The sequence below is a fragment of the Macrotis lagotis genome, chromosome 6, assembly GCF_037893015.1.
Source record: "Macrotis lagotis isolate mMagLag1 chromosome 6, bilby.v1.9.chrom.fasta, whole genome shotgun sequence".
Classification (NCBI taxonomy): domain Eukaryota; kingdom Metazoa; phylum Chordata; class Mammalia; order Peramelemorphia; family Peramelidae; genus Macrotis; species Macrotis lagotis.
The window spans coordinates 83054844-83071334 of record NC_133663.1 but is presented as its reverse complement, the minus strand read 5'-3'; the positions used below and the strand labels follow the sequence as shown (position 1 = coordinate 83071334).

General features: G+C 35.5%; 1 protein-coding gene across 1 annotated transcript in view; it reads left to right on the top strand.

The window, feature by feature from the left end:
• ADAM23 (ADAM metallopeptidase domain 23) overlaps window positions 1-15691 on the top strand; it is a 236395-nt gene extending 220704 nt beyond the window's left edge. The window contains exons 25-26 of the mRNA XM_074192744.1: window positions 5968-6058; window positions 15548-15691. Coding sequence (XP_074048845.1) covers window positions 5968-6058; window positions 15548-15596 — 140 coding nt within the window. The 3' untranslated portion in view covers window positions 15597-15691. The remainder of the gene's footprint in view (window positions 1-5967; window positions 6059-15547) is intronic.
• The last annotated feature ends 800 nt before the right edge of the window (window positions 15692-16491 follow it).

Below are 16491 nucleotides of genomic sequence, written 5' to 3'. Positions count from 1 at the left end.
TATACATGACACAACCATTATTCATTTGATGAACACCTACTTTGCTTCCCCAAACTTTTCTTTTTATAGAGGAGAAAACTGAGGTGTATAGAGCGAAAGTGTCACACAGTTAGGAAATAATGTAGTTAGGGTGTGAATCTACTTCTTCTGACTCCAAATTAACAACTCTTCCTATTATACCATACTGTTTCACCTAAAGTTTCAACTTTTAAAGAATTTTCTCCAGAATGGTCTTTGGAAATTTAGTCACAGAACATAGTAAGTTGTGAAATGGTGGCCTGAAAAAAGTTAATTGAATTTTCCAGAATAGTTATTTTAAATGATCAGGATATAGTTTAAAAGTTGATACATGATACAGGAACTCCTGTTCTGTATATCACATTCATTCACAATACCATGGAATAATGTGGAATATAATAGAAATTTAGACATTATAATAATCTCAAAAAGAAGATTGATAATTATTCTTATCACAATACTGTATTTTGTGTGTGTGTTTAATTTTAAAAGTCAGTGAAAAACCAAAAATATTTTCTTTACCTTTATATACATTGTGATTATGAAATTTCTGGGAAAATGATATTTAGAAGATTTTTCCCATTGAAAACTGACTACTGTTTTTGTAATTGGTTATTTGATTAATAGGTAAATTCATTGTGCTTTGATAATTTTTTGGTCCAGTTTTCTAAAACTAATAATCAAATGTTAAAATTTGTTCGTAGGGAAAAAAACATTGATTTAGGAAATAGATATCATTAATAGGCACCATCTTTGCAACCTGGAGTCTTAGAGAATTGCCTGGACCAGAGGTGTCAAACTCACTCACTGATTTGTCAGAACCAGATTAAAATATAATTGGGAAATGCTTTTAACAAAATATATAAAAATTCAGCATGGACTATTACTTACAGTTTTTCAAGTCATTATGCAATAGCAGACATTTATTTCTATTTCAGTTGACTTCACTGGCCTAGTTGACTAAGAAGTTAAAAGATTTGAACCCAGGTCTTCATGATTTCAAGATCAGCTCTCCACCCACTTTCAATATACCCCTCAATATAAGATTTAAAACAAGTTCATATTTAATGGTCTATGATCATATCAACAAAGATATTTCTAGCAGTGATACAGGATGTAGTCTATCTTTGTATATTCTTATCCCTGTGCTCTTGTAAATCTTCCACAGGTGGACCACCTACCAAGAAAAAATTATATTGAAAAAATGGGATTGTTGGAGATTTGATATAAATTAAACATCATCTTCCAAAATTTTCATATATATATATATATATATATATATATATATATATGTATATGTATGGGGTAGAAAGTCTAGAATCTAGTTATTAATGTTAAGGAAAAGATTGAATCACCTCCTTATACTGAAATTTCTAACAAAATGTTTCCTAATAAGGTTTTTTTCTTCAGTGAAGTTAGTGTGTTGTCATTTCTTTCTTAAAAAGAATCTCCCTTTTCCCTCCGCACAGGGAGCATGGCCACAAGCAGGCTAATAGGTGCAGTGGCAGGGACCATTCTGGCCCTGGGGGTGATTTTTGGAGGCACAGGGTGGGGAATGGAGTAAGCATCTTTCTGAGTTTCAGAGTATTTCTGTTTGGTGCCTAATGTGTGAGGTAACTGTTGGTCCCCGATCCTTCTGTGTCTTGTGTCCTTGGCTTTGTGTTGTGTGGTGGTTGTGTTTGTGGCGTGATCTGAATGTACCTGTGTCTTGGAGTTTGCTTGTGCAGTGTTGAACCCTCTCCTGTCTGGGACAATGTGGGGCATAAATGAATAAGTTTGGGAAGATTTAACAGCGTCACAATCAATATTTATTTTCTAAATAACTCACCACTCAAGTTATGAGAAGAATAAAAAAGTACAGATATAGAGAGATTCTGACAGCCTGTTAGCAGTTCAAAAAATCCATGTGAACCTTATTTAGTGGCAATTCCATTTTTTAGTCTGGGAAGATACCTTTTATTAGTGGATCTTCACCTTCGATGAAGTGCAAAAAGAATACTTAACCAAAATAATAACTAATTAAAGTCAATAAAGTCTTTTGAAGGAAGTCTAAAATATGAGCTATTATTACTTTCACTTATTTAATGTTAGAGGGGGTACATCGATGTCTTGATTTGGAAAGTCTATTAGCACTTTCTTCATTCTTTTGTTAAATAATTAGGATCAACCAGATCTGGAGTTCTGGCACCGATTCTATGCCTGCAGATTCTTTTGTTTGTTTTAGTCTAATCTACAAAGCCTAGGGTTGAATAGTAGTTATCTTATTAATTAATTGCCATGAGAGCAGCTGATTGTTTCATGGGATTATAATTCCTTCTTGGGTTGATTATGTACCTCAGAGGTGTGAAACACAAATAGAATTGTGGACCACTAAACTATACATAAGAATCTCTGCAGGCTGCTTGTTGACTTAGAAAGACATATTAACATGATCTATATTTTATTGTATTTTTACTTTGCTAAATATTTTCCAAATACATTGTAATCTGATTCAGTCAGATCACATGCAACCTGAAATTCCTGTTTGACACCTATAGTGCATACCCCAACCTCAAGAACAGGGGTCTACTCTCCATGTGACACTGGATGGGTGGGGAGTTATTCTCTGGATAGTGACCAACGATGTAGGTTCTCTCTCTCAAAGCACTGGTATCAAATAGAAGACAAAAATGTCTCTCCCTGAGGCTGAACGTCTTCTATAGCTAAGTGGGTGACTTTACACTTATTACTCTTTCTACATGTATCTCAGAAACAACTCTATCTTTAATGGAAACTAGCAATTCTTGGCTAAATCAGGGATCATCTTGCAAACAGCTATATCTCTCTCCATCTTCTTCCAGATTTATTGAAATACAAGGATATAATACTTGTTTTCTGTGGTTGTGAAGGGAACCTGTAAAGATGATCATTAAAATGACTGAAAAGATATACTCAGGAAATCACTGGATTAGTAGATAATAGCTTTTTTGCAGGGAAGTAATAAATTAGAAATAAATTTATCTATATCTCTGCTTCCCTAAAAATTATCTAACTAGCTCTCTTTATAGGACATTAGCCAGGTTGAATATCTATCATATATATATATATATATATATATATATATATATATATATATGCCTATATGAAATGTATAATGTGATGCTTTATATTTATATACATATATACATATATACATATATACATATATATATATATATATATATATCTATATAAAGGTGAGATGCTAAAATCACCTGGAAAGGAATTATAGATACTGAAATGTATATTTTCTTCATCCTTATTTGGTTAAAATGCATTAAATGTATAGATAGTGATAAAATATTTAATGAAATTAAAAAAACATTAAAATTATCTAACTTTATTTTAAATGCATTCATCTTAACAAGCATATTTTGACTTTTGCAATTCATATGAGTTCACCTAGTATTTGAAAAGTAAAAATAATTTTCTGCATAGGCAGAAATTTCATATGTACCCAGGGAGTCATCCTTTCATAATATTTCCAATAAAAAATTTTCTCTTATTCTTAGATAGCAGTATTAAGTTTGACATTATTTACTAGCATTCAGTTTCAAATCTCCTCTCTAAGAATTCCCCAGTGAAGTTGAAAGACTTAGTAGCACTAGCCCCAAATTCATCCAGTACATTTTTCACCAACTTCAAATGCAAAACTTATTATTCAAAGTTAAATTCAGTAGTTTGAAGTACTAGTCATAACTAAGCAAGAAAGCAATTCCTTAATTTATTAAGGTAAAAAATTCAGAGTTGCCAGTATTTATTATTGTTCATTATTTTTAGATGTTAGTCATAGTTTTCCAGGTAAGTCTAGAAAGTGCGTTATTTTTAATAGCAGATTTGTGTTGGTTTAATGCTTTGTTTGTCCCTGAATTTTTTTGTTTTTGTTGTTTTTTGTTGAATTCAGATTTCTTCCACAAATAATAAGAACTTCACTATAATGTAGCTTTTAAAATATGAAGGTATAATTGTTTGGAACATTTTTGGCTTAACTGATAGTCCAATATATGTTTAGTGTCTAAGGACCCAAGAATAAAATTTTCTTTAAAAATCAAAATCAGCAAAGAATGGGATGTGATTTATGTATATAGTATGATAATGTTTGTTTTTTATCTTGCATTATCTTGTTATCAAGAGAGGCAGTATGGGATAGTAGATACAGTGCAGGCTTTGGAGTTAGGAAGTTCTGGATGCAAATTCTATATGATGATAGGCAAGTCCTTAGGCAGCTCTAGAAGATGCTAAGTTACAGCTAAGATGTGTATCAGTGTCAACAGTTTGCACACTGATGAAATCACAAGTCTAAATCCACATGCTCCCACTCCACCCCCCCCACCCCAACCCAAACATAGCAACCCTGATGTTAAAAATGGGAAAAATTTCATAGTGAAATAAAGGACTGTTATGCTGTGTTTTACTCCCAGGGGAGGAAAAAATAGATGTTATATACCTGTAATACATATAGATATGTTATGCTCCTTTAATTGTGAGTCTGAGCATTCCAAATCTCAGGGTCTACCTGTGTTTCCTTTGGCGCATCTCTTGTCCATTCAACCATTGTTTTCCAACATATTAAAGCACATAAAATAGCAAGTTTATTCTTCCATTAATGAATCCAAATGTAGGATCTATTAAAAATCATGCCCATTTTTTGCACCCAGTTGAAGTTTGATATGAATGGGAAGGATTTTTTTTATATCCATGTATGAGATTGCCAACTCAAGGAAGATTTAGGAGGCTAAGAAAACACTTGACCTTGCCAAGTCCCTATCTGGGACATGCTGCTTAAAATTTTGAAATGTAAGATAGTAGGGAATCAGCACCCTGAAATTTGGGCAGAATTTTTACACATTAGTGAATGTCTTCTTTACCTAAGTGGATGACTTAACACTTCTAACTCTTCCTACATGTGGATATGATGGATAAAAAAAATTCTTGACTAGGTTTCATTCTTCTCTTGAACCAGAAAAAGTAAAAAGGTGGAAAAATGTTGATCTCAGAGAATTTTGTAAGCAAAAGAGAGTTTCCATATAATATAACCATAACTTATTTGTCAAACTGTGATGACTGAGAGATCTACTTTTTATAGTTCAGCTCTTACGCTTCTTCCAGCTCATTTTCTTCTTACACCCCTTGCCTCTATCTTCTTAATAACAGAACATTTGGAAAACATCCTCAATTGAGTGTGAAGAGTTTTGTTCCTGTTTAGAAGGATGATTTTCCTGCTCCCTCAGTGTCTTCCCTTTCTACCCCACTTTAATCTTTCTCTCCTTAAAGAAAATCTCAAGAGATGCTTTGATGTGGAAAATGTTTCTCTGGAGAGATATGAACTGGGTATTTCAACAGAAGATCTTTATTTTAAATTGATTGCACATCCCCTTTCCCTGAGACCTCCCCATTCTGATGGCCTGCAATTTATACAGTAAGATTTAAGTATCTGAGTCAAATCAAATCAATTTATTAGTATCTATTATGTGTTACACACTGTCAGCAAGGCTTTTTCTTTCTTTGTCTTTACTACTTGTGTATGTGTGAGGAAATAATCCTGATGTCATGTCTTTATGATATTATATCTCAGACCTCAATGTTGGGATTTGGGGTATTGGAAGGGTGGGGAGGGGAAAGAGAATTGGGGAGCCAGAAGCAGGGCCAGCATGTAATAAGGTTCATTGATGAAAGTATTTGCCAACACTGTTTTCCCCTTTTTTAATTATCTAAAGACAAACTTTAATTATTACATAGTGAAATGGTTAAAATTTTAGTTAAGCAGGATTTTGAATTCAATAGGTGCTGTAGTCCCTTGACCTTATAGATAAAAGATAAAAAAAGCTTGAAAATGTTGAGATCTTTGAAATCACTTCATTACCTTTCCCTTACTGATGTAAACTAAGTGGTTGGTTCTCACCTCTTTCTTCCAATAATCCTTTGTCACAGGTCCTAGTGCCACCAATCTTATAATAGGTTCCATCGCTGGTGCCATCCTGGTAGCAGCTATTGTCCTTGGGGGGACAGGATGGGGTTTTAAGTAAGCAATGCCGCATGTCTTCTCTTCAGTGGCTATGGCAATTCTCTTCTCTGCTTACATAACCAAGTTTTGAGTTCCTGCTACAAGATCTGTAGGTTTTAAAAGTAAAAATATTTTAAAAATCCCAAATGCTGTTATTCTCAAGGTGATTGGGGGTGGAGATGGGAATAGGTAGGAATCAACATCAGATATCATCTGGGTGCAAATAGAAGGAAGGGGCACTCACTAATCGAGGGGAACCAGAATGGAAGGTCTTCCAGAAAGGTCTCCAGTCAGCACTGAGAAGCAAGTGAGCATTTTGAGATGGGTACTGTGTAACTTTTCAAACAGGTTATGTGATTAAAAAGTAGGCCAGTGCTAAATTATGCTATTTTTTGGAACTAGGGACTTTGTAAACCAAACCAGAAGAATATGCATCATAGTGAAAGTTTTATAATATACATACTCATCCACCTTTATCTCACATATAATCTCTGGGTGTAAAATCACTCAGTTCAAAGAAAAATCTAATGTTCAGATAAGTTTTTAAAATATTTTATTTCTTTAAATCACTGGGAAGTTAATAATTTCCAGGTGCTAATTCTGATTTGATTTTTGCATGCCTCATGAAAATGGTTTTTTGGTAATAAACATTAATTAGCAAAGTGAGTCAGTTTGCTGAACAGGCAAAATATATAATTAAGGCCAGTGTGGACTTTGGTATCTTGATTATGAATTTGCCTTTGATTAAAACCATCATTTTTAGCCTGGAGCTATCTAGGCTCTTAATATATCCCCAATTCACTTACTAATACAAATTTCTTTTCCTTTACTGTGCATTGTGGAGATCTGGCCTATAAATTATGTTTTTATTTTTCTTTTTGGATACAATCAGTATTAATTGCAAATACTTTCAAATTCCAAATGTTTCCCCTGTATAGAAATGGTTACTTGCATAAGATGTAGTAATATAGTAAAATGGGATAATAAGCTCATCCAGATGACTGAAGATTTTTAAAATTTACATTTACATCAGTCTAGTTGGAGTGAATTCATAATTTGGAGGGCTGAAAGGGACATTAGATGTTGCCTAGTTCAACATCCTCATTTCACAGGTGAAGATCCAGAACCAGAGGTAGGAAATAAGTTCATGTAAGCTTAGCAGGTCTCAAAGCAGGCATTTTAATGAAGGTCCTCCAACTCCAAATTTCATAGAATAATTCAACAGATTGATAATACTATAGAAAGGTCTTATTATTAGTCTACAAGATCTATAATCACATTTTTTAAAAAACTAAATTATATGTATAATTACTTTATTTTTTCACTTTCTTATGTGGCTACAATGAACTCTGATCTAAGTAATCCAATTAAAATAAATGTAGTTATTCTAAGTGGAATAAGAATAAATAAAAAATAAGAAACCGTATGAACTTTCCCACTTAATCAACAGAGAAAAAAATTCAGGATTTTTTGTTTGTTTTTCACCATGGAGTTTTGCTAACCTAAGGAATATATTTTGGGATTTTCTTGTTAAAGTCCAAATATTTCACTATTGTAACCTAAATCAACAAACTAATTTCCAAAAGATTTCTTCCATACAAATTGATCCATCATGTACTTTTCCAGGGAAACAACCTTTCAACAAAATAGCTAGCTGTAAAATGCCATTATACAAGGTAGAACACAATTTGGAACAGATATGTCTACAAGACACAAGATGTGTAATTCACATTTGAGTTGTAGTTCTCATAAAATTGGAATCGATCCCCTCTCAACTCTAGATCTCACATTTGGCAAATAGGTAGAAGAGTTCTTTTCTATTTAATATGGTAGATCCCTAATTCAGATGAAGATTTCTGTGAGATAGAGTTTTTATAAGTTTCAATAAACTCCACACTCTCCTATTCTCTGAATTGATAATATTCCCTTCAAGTCTCTTTTCAGTAAGATTTCTAAAGCCAAACAAATAGGCTACCACCTAGACTCTTTCCTCTGAAGGCATTATAAAATACAGTTCTGAGGTCCAACCATCTTAAGGCTTGAAGCCCATAGCCTTGGACACATTTACACATTTAAAAATAGATTCCATTAGCCACCTTTATTATCCATTTCAGTTCAAGTCATTTACTAGTTATATACTTTGTCCAACGCCTATTCACCTTCACCAGAAACTGTTTAGGTTTCTTCCAGGATTTTTTCTAATGAACACCTGCCACCTGCATGAGTTTGCCATTTTAAAAAATTCAAGATGAGAACATTATTCTGTAGCAGAACCTCAGAACACTGGCCTGGCCTAGCTCACAGCTTGAAGTGCATGTTTCTTTTGGGGGATGATAAAATAGCTGCCTTTTTCACGTGAAAGTCAGGTAGACCCAGCACATGTCATTTCCAGATGTAGGACTAAAATCTGTTTGCTTTCCTAAAACAAGGATATGCATACAGTCTTCAAGATGGTGAAAGAAAGGGGTGGATGTTCTCTGACAAGGGAGATGGGGCACCTATTGATTTGAAGACCATTCGAGAGCTTGTAATCCAAAAAAAGTCAGACTTGGCTATGATGAGCAGCTTTCTGATCAAGTTTAGCATTAACTAGCACTCATGGAAAGAATATAATAGCAGCTTTTACCATAACCACTAATGTAGTGGAAAGAGGGCTGAGAAGCACTTTTATCAGCAAAAATAAAAAAATGAAAGCTACTTTATGCACAAAGTCAAAAGAAAAATAAAAGACTAAAAATAAATCTGGAACTTTGACATTGGCTTTTTTAGGGGATTTAGGAAAGTCACTGCTTTGTTACCCATTGTTGCTTCTATATGGATCCTTAATAGTGTAACTTGTTATATTACATTTGGCAGAATTTGAGAGCAACCATATCCTACTTGATTTTTAAAGATGAAATCTCTGGATTTTAAACATTAAATACAACTCTGTGTGTGTTTGTGTGTGTGTTGTGTGTGTGTGTGTGTGCTTTTGACAACACTGTTGAAATAAACAACCTTTCAAGTGGTGATTTTTTGAAACTAAGAAGTAAATACTCCTATTTTCTGGTTGGATTGAAGATTTTTAAGTCTTTTGTTGGACTCTGCAAAATGGAAGGAATCTTCTTTAAGAATAGAAAATAGAAGAGTTTGAAAAAAGACATATTTTTATGAATATATGAAATAAGGGTTTTACTTGTGACAGAGAAACAAAATAATGAATTAAAAGAGTTGAGCTTTTAGGATAATATATGCTTATGGGAAATATGCCATATGGTAGAGAGAATAAGCATTTCCTCCTAAAATTGTATTTCATCTTATTTAGTCTTAAGACATTAGACTTCAGGTTATTGAAACATAGGCCTTTCATCCAAATTCTTATGATTATTCAAGTCTAGAAACAAGCTATGTGAGCCCTAAGGTCTGTCTTTGAGCCCATTTTGTAAAATGTTTTTCTTAAACTCTTTTATCTCCAAGAAAGTGTATATGTGTGCATGTGTATGCATGTGTATGTATGTATGTGTATATTCAAGAAATACCAAAACTTGGTGATTAGAAAGTGGTAAATTTCAAGATGGGTGTAATCGCTTTTTGTATGTTTTTCATTGTGGAACGCCTAGAAAGAAAACAATTAAGCTTGATTTCAGATGAGGTAGAGTTGTATGGCAGCTATACCATAGTTACAAATAACTTTTAGTTAAAGCTAAACTCTTAAAGTTTATCATTGCTTGGTTTACAGGATTATAGGATTTAGTCTAAAGTTTTTAAGTTTCCGGATCATTAGTATCCCTTTAGTGGTCACCAAGTGCTCTTGAACTATAGGATAAAAAATATAGTAATTGTACACAATATCTGCTAGCAACTGATATTGCCTTCCATATCTCTTGTCCTCATCTCTGCTCACCTTCCCTCTTGCTTTCTCCTCTCCTCCTCTATTCCCATTAAAAAAATAGAAAGAATTCCATACTTTATAAACTGTATCCTAGTTTTTGTCTATACACCTTGAGGTACCTCAAACATAAGTATTAACATAAGGAAAAAAGAGAAGAATTTGGCAGAGCACGAGGAGGTTAGAGAGGTAAATCATTTGAGAGAAAAATCAAAATAATCATGATGTCATATTTCAGAATCATGTTCTTCCCATCATTACATCATGACAGGAAGGTGGAGTTTTATCTTTTTGAATAATAAAAGTTACAATTTTTGAATAATACACATTCAGTTGAGCCTTTCTGATTGTCACTTCCTGGAAATATATTGAGCAAAATTGTGGTCTCCACAGCTTGGAAGGCAAAACAAATGGATTAAAGAGACTCAGCAGTAGTTTCATTCATATGTTTTTTAAACAATAAAAGAAATCGGTGGAGTCGGATTGGTATGAGAGTAGTAGTATTGATAAAAAGGAAGAAAAAGATTAGGTGGAAATTAAGAAAGAATACAACAATGAAGTGGTTCAGTGACACTTGATCTATAAGATGTAATGCTGTCCCCATACTTGAGGTCTCACAGTACATTAGGAAAGACCCTAAATGATGGTTCTTGGTCTACAGTGAACACAGGTTCACTACAGCCACCAGAGTCTTAAGTGAGCCATGGTATTTCATCATGTTCTTCTGGCTACCATGTCACTCAGGATTCCATCCTTAATTGTCTTATGGTTCTTCTCCATATTTAGTGGCAAAGGGATATTCCCACACTGCCTTTTGTAGCTATTTTTGAATTTAAAAGATGTTCGCTTGAGTGCTTGTACTGAAATGAGCATTTGTGTCTTTAGCTTCTTGATAATATATGATTCCATGCTCCAGGCTAGATGAGGGATATTCTCAGCATAATCAAGCATTAAGGCTTCTAGTATGTGTGGGCCCACTTGGCTCTTGTTTTATTTCATGGAACGAAGAGACAAATTGTGAGTTGAGCTAAGTAAATTTTAGAATTAGTATTGAATGAATTCTACTAAAGAAGTTAATTAGCTGTTTTGCAGGCTGTATTAGATAATAACAGAAAAATAGGTGAACAATTAAAACATGTAGAAACATTGCTAATTGAATTTTCTCAGGAGATTAAATACATTTTTCCTTTTTGAATCTTGGGTGATGGTATACTTCATTATTCTGAGCAAATAAAATCAATCATCACCAGTCTCAGCATCTTTTTTGAATTCCATTTCCACATCCCTGTGATAGCTAATGAACTAGACTCTCTCACACCACTGCTTCTCTGGGGATATTTAGCAGTATAGGAAGCTTTTCTAATCACCCTGGCACTATTCTTATAGAATGATACTGACCTAGATGATGTAATGCTGTCTCCATACTTGAGGTCTCACAGTACATTAGGAAAGACCCTAAATGATGGTTGTTGGTCTACAGTGAATACAGTTCACTACAGCCACTAGTAGAAGTGGAGGTCAGAAGATTTGTAGGGTGGTTCTGATTCAGCCCCATACTAACCCCTGAGATTTTTTTTTTAGGTTTTTTGTAAGGCAAATGGGGTTAAGTGGCTTGCCCAGGGCCACACAGCTAGGGAATTATTAAGTGTCTGAGACTGGATTTGAACCCAGGTACTCCTGACTCCAGGGCTGGTGCTTTATCCACTGTGCCACCTAGCCGCCCCTTTTTTAAAAAAATTTTTTTAATTTTTTTTAACCCCTGAGATTTTTGAGGATTTCTTGGGATTAGAAACAATTCTAGGACCTTCTTCTAGAATTTCAAACTACTTTTAGAGAATCTTGGGAAAGAAGGAGTGGGAGGAAGAGGATGGAATCAACAATGCTTCTCATATATGAAAACTTTTGAGAAGCTGAACTGTGAAAAGAACCAACCCCCCCACAATTGTATTTCTTTCAAGTCTATATTTACATGTCCAGAGCAAAGGTATTCTGCATGAGCTGTCCAACATTCTGCTTCCTTGTCTCTGATCCTTTGGCTACAGGAGATGTGGGACAAGCATTCATGAATACCCAGAGAAATACCCAACAGTCCATCTGATATACTATGAAACTTAATAGGTACCAGGGTACCAAATCCTCTAAAGTGATGTAGGACAAACCTAAAAACTTATGTTAAAGAATTCCCTTTTGCAAGAAGCTGAGGGGATTCCTGCGGCTTTGGGTTTAGCATTAAAGTTATTTGTTTCCTCTTTCATTTATAGATTTTATTTCTATTTCAAGAACCATATTTATCTTCCTGCCCCAAATTGGTCATTGACCAAGAAAAGAAGAACAGTGGACTAATATGTACCTGAGATTAGGACCCAGTGCCTTTTGTTTTGCAGAATGGCTATTACTGGCAATGATTGGGGGTTCAAGGATGGGCTTTATTTTGCTGTAGACAAGAATAATAGCCCACATTAATGTAGCACTTGAAGATTTACAGATAGTTTTGGCCACTTAAGCCCTGTATGGAAGATAATCTAAGTATTATTATCTCCCTTTTACAGATATGGAAACCAAAGGTCAGAGAGGTACAGGCAACCCAGGTCTTCTTGTCCCAAACCTAATACCCATTTTCACCATACCAGCTGCCTTTGCTTATAGGAGTTAATGAAAAACAGGGCCAGGTAACTTTGTGACTCACTTCCTAGGCTGGATTTTAGGAAGACTGTGCAGTGAATGAATTATGGTGTAAGAAGGGGCAGACTTTGATATCTTTCATCCATTCATCCTTGGGTTTATCATTAATATGCCAGAGTTATTAGGAGCCGACATCTTCTTATTGGAAGGAAATGGAACAGTCAAAGCAGGAAGGATGGTATTGAGTCTTATGAGAGATGGGGAAAAAATGAATTAGATGGAGGCTCTAATGATTACAATTTCACATTAAACTTCACCAGATGATTTCATGGGAAGAAGTATGGTTAAAAATCAACCTTTTGACATAGAAATCCCCAAGGGTACTTTAGTGGAAAGACTACTGAATTTGGAGTCAAGACCTAGGTTCAAATCTCAACTCTACTTACTCATTATCTGTGTGACTTTGGGCAAGTCATTTAATCTCTGGTCCTCATCTATAATATGTGGAGGTTGAAAGCAGATGATCTCCAAAAACCTTCTAGCTCTAAATCGTTTGCTATAATTGCCCTTAAATCCCTTACCCAGCATAACCACAGGCCCTATGTTCCCATTAGAACTTCAGATCCCTCTTCCCACCACCCTCAGTCCTTGGATTTCACCACTACCCTTTCTCCTCATTTATCTAAACCCCCAACCTCTAATATTACCCTAATCCTGGATGATAGGGTTTGTATTAAGGGGACATGAAGGGGAGAAGGCATAGAAGGGTCTTACCCATTGCTAGTTCTCACTATCCCCCCAACCATCAAACCTACTGCTAGCTCCCCTTTAACTTCCCCTACTCCTTATTGGTCCTCACATCATCCCTTCCTTCCCTCAGCCCAAGTTGCCACTCCACTATTTATCCCACTTCCTACATCTATAGCCCGTATCTTCCTGTTGCCTACCTTCTGTCTGTTCCCTTCTAGAATAGCTTCAGACTGGAGAAGGCACCTCCTGTTCTTAATACTGAGGAGTAATAAATACTGCTAAGATTGAAGAGAGGATAAGATGCAGGCAGGAAGGTACAGAAGATCAGGAAATCATATATTTGGAGTTAGAAGGGAATTTAAAGGTCATCTAATTTCAACCTTCTTATTTTATAGATGAAGATAGGGAGAATTTGATAAAAAATAGCACAAGAAGTAAGTCTCAGATGATAGGATTTGAACCCCAATCCTCTTGACTCTCAATTCAGTGTTCCTCCCACCCCATACAGATGTGCTTCTGTGTTCTTTGTTTGGAATTATGGATCTGTTTTCTAACAGCAACATTGTTGGATGTAGTAGTTAGGTCCTGAATATTGTGAATTAAGCAGTCTTTTATAGGTTGGCCTAAGATCTTGGCCCTCTGACTGACCCTGAAACTACTCATGCATTTTTCCATAAAAACAAACATGTGATTTAGAAATGAACTTTTCTTCTACAATCCAGTTATAGGAGTACAGCATTCAGAGCTGGAAAAGACTTTAGGTATCTAATCCAACCTCAGATTTGATAAATAAGGAGGCTCAGATCCAAAGATACTGAATGATTTACCCAAGATTATAAGTCAGTAAGTAGCAATCCTACATTTTACTTTAGCCAGGAATGAATTTTACCTTCTCTCCCTTTATAAATCAAGAGGAATACTTCTGTTATCTTGCATGTAGTTGCAAGGCAGTAGATTTGGAAACCTCACGGGATTTAGGTGCTTGACCATAGCCATGATTTTTATATTTAATAGATTAGGGAATTTGGGGATAATTGGGTTGTGTAAGATGATTATTCTTTATCCCATATTCATTTCAAATGATAACTGATGCTTTGTTTTCCTCTGTTCTGAGTTACTTCTGCCCACCTCCTGACTAGACAGTTCAAATTGCAGGTTTGGGTTAATACATTACTCTTATTTTTCTTTAAAATTAGGAATTGAACTCCAGCAGGTAGTATGTGCCAACCATAGAGTGGCTGTTGGCACTCTATGCAGACTTTTGCATTGAAAGACATGACATTGGAGCTAGGCTTTTGGTCTTATCTCTGTGTTCCTGATTTAACTTAAGCACTGTTTGTTTTGGAGTACCTCAGTTCAGGAGATATGAATTAAAGTACTAGATTAAAAAAAAATTTTTTTTTGCCTGTAAGGAAGAGTAAATCCTGTATCTAGAAAGAAACAGTCTCTGGTTGCATGATGACTTGGTGGTGGGAGTGACGTCCATCCCCAGTACTCTGATTAAATGCATGAACCCCTTGCTTGATGCCCCACATAAAGCCAGATTATGGGGAGGTTGCACCCAACCTTTTGTTGTTGCCTTGTAGTGTCTTGCTGTTTAATTGGCTTAGGGATCACTTTCTAGGAGATTGGACACCATGGCCAAGGCATTTTACTTGCTAAACTTCTGTACTTGCTAAACTAACCTGAGTTTGTGTCCATTCTCCTTTGAGTGCATAGTTTTACAACTCTACTTCCTTATTAAAGAATGGAAGCATCTGGTTCCATGGGTAGTAAGAACTCATAATTCTGAGGCACTGAGGTGACTACATTGGACAACAAGCCACAGTCCTGTGGGCAAGAACCTAAATATTCCAACTAGTCCTTGTAGCTTCAAATATCCCATTTTTGTAATAAACAAAATGCCCAATGGGGAATCCCAGTCCTGGGAGACATTTTGCTATTTGGGGTTTCATATTGACCTTGCTATTCCTGCATGGGAGAGGAGGCCACTGAGACTTCCTTTGGTTTAGCATGAGAAACTGGTAGGGACATTTGGCTACCCAGACTTCATATTGGCTGACACTCCAGATTTATGAATATTGAATTTTCCAAATCAAATCAGAGTGATTAGGAAATCTCTGCCTCAGTGTGAGTTGATTACTTCACTTGGAACCTAGCGTTTGTTATTGTAATGATTATTATTACTGCTGTTATTCCATTGTGGTCTGATTAATATTGTGTGTTTTTTTTTCCTGCTTCCATCTTCTTTTGACACACTCTGGAAGAAATGTCAAAAAGAGAAGGTTCGATCCAAGTCAGCAAGGTCCCATCTGAAGCCACTGCATTGGGCCAGCTTCCCCTTGGACTTTGGAATTCTGGTTATGAAGTCCTTGTGGCCAATATGCAGGAACTACTAAGCTTATAAAGAAGAACCCTGGGTGATGACTTGAAAAGTAAAGGTGGTGTGAGGGGATGAGAGAAACGAAAACTGTCCTTTTTGGAGATAAGTTCAAATACTGATACCTTCCCTACACTTGTTTTAAAAAAGGGGGAGGGGGAAGAAAAAGACAATCCAGGCATTAGAAGGGGAAAAAAAACTTTGAGAATATGTTCATGGTTTTGTTTTGTTTTTGTTTTTGTTTTTCTAAATGGAAGGAAGAAGGGGCAAAACCAAATCAAGTGCAATAAAAGGACCATTCCACAAAAATAAAACAGCAGATGATTTTTTTTTCCTCTCAGCCTGCTGACACTCAGAATCCTCAGAACGAGTGGCATGAATTTTTTTTCTTTTCATATTGATGACAACTTCAGTGGCATGAAGAACTAATTTTGAAAGGGTATAAACTGCATGGCGTATATTCAGCAAACTCGCAAGCTAATCCTCAGCAAAACCTGCAATCCAATTCATAAAGGGAAGAGAACATGTGAACTCAGAAGCTGATCTGGGCTCATTTCATCAACGATATATAATGCTCTTGTGTTCTCCTTCTCTCTCTCTCTCTTTCTCTCTCTCTCTCTCTCCCTCCCTCCCTCCCTCCCTCCCTCTCCCTCGCTTCCTCTCTCCCTCCCTCCTTCCTCCTGTCTCTCTCTCTCTTTCCTCTCTTTGTTTCTGTCTCTGTTTATTTCTCTCAACTCTATAGCTTTCTCCCTTTTTTTGAGTCACCATTGTTTTCTGACCTGGACCAAAGGCCCTTTGGATATGGGAACTATTGTCTGGATAAATGATACT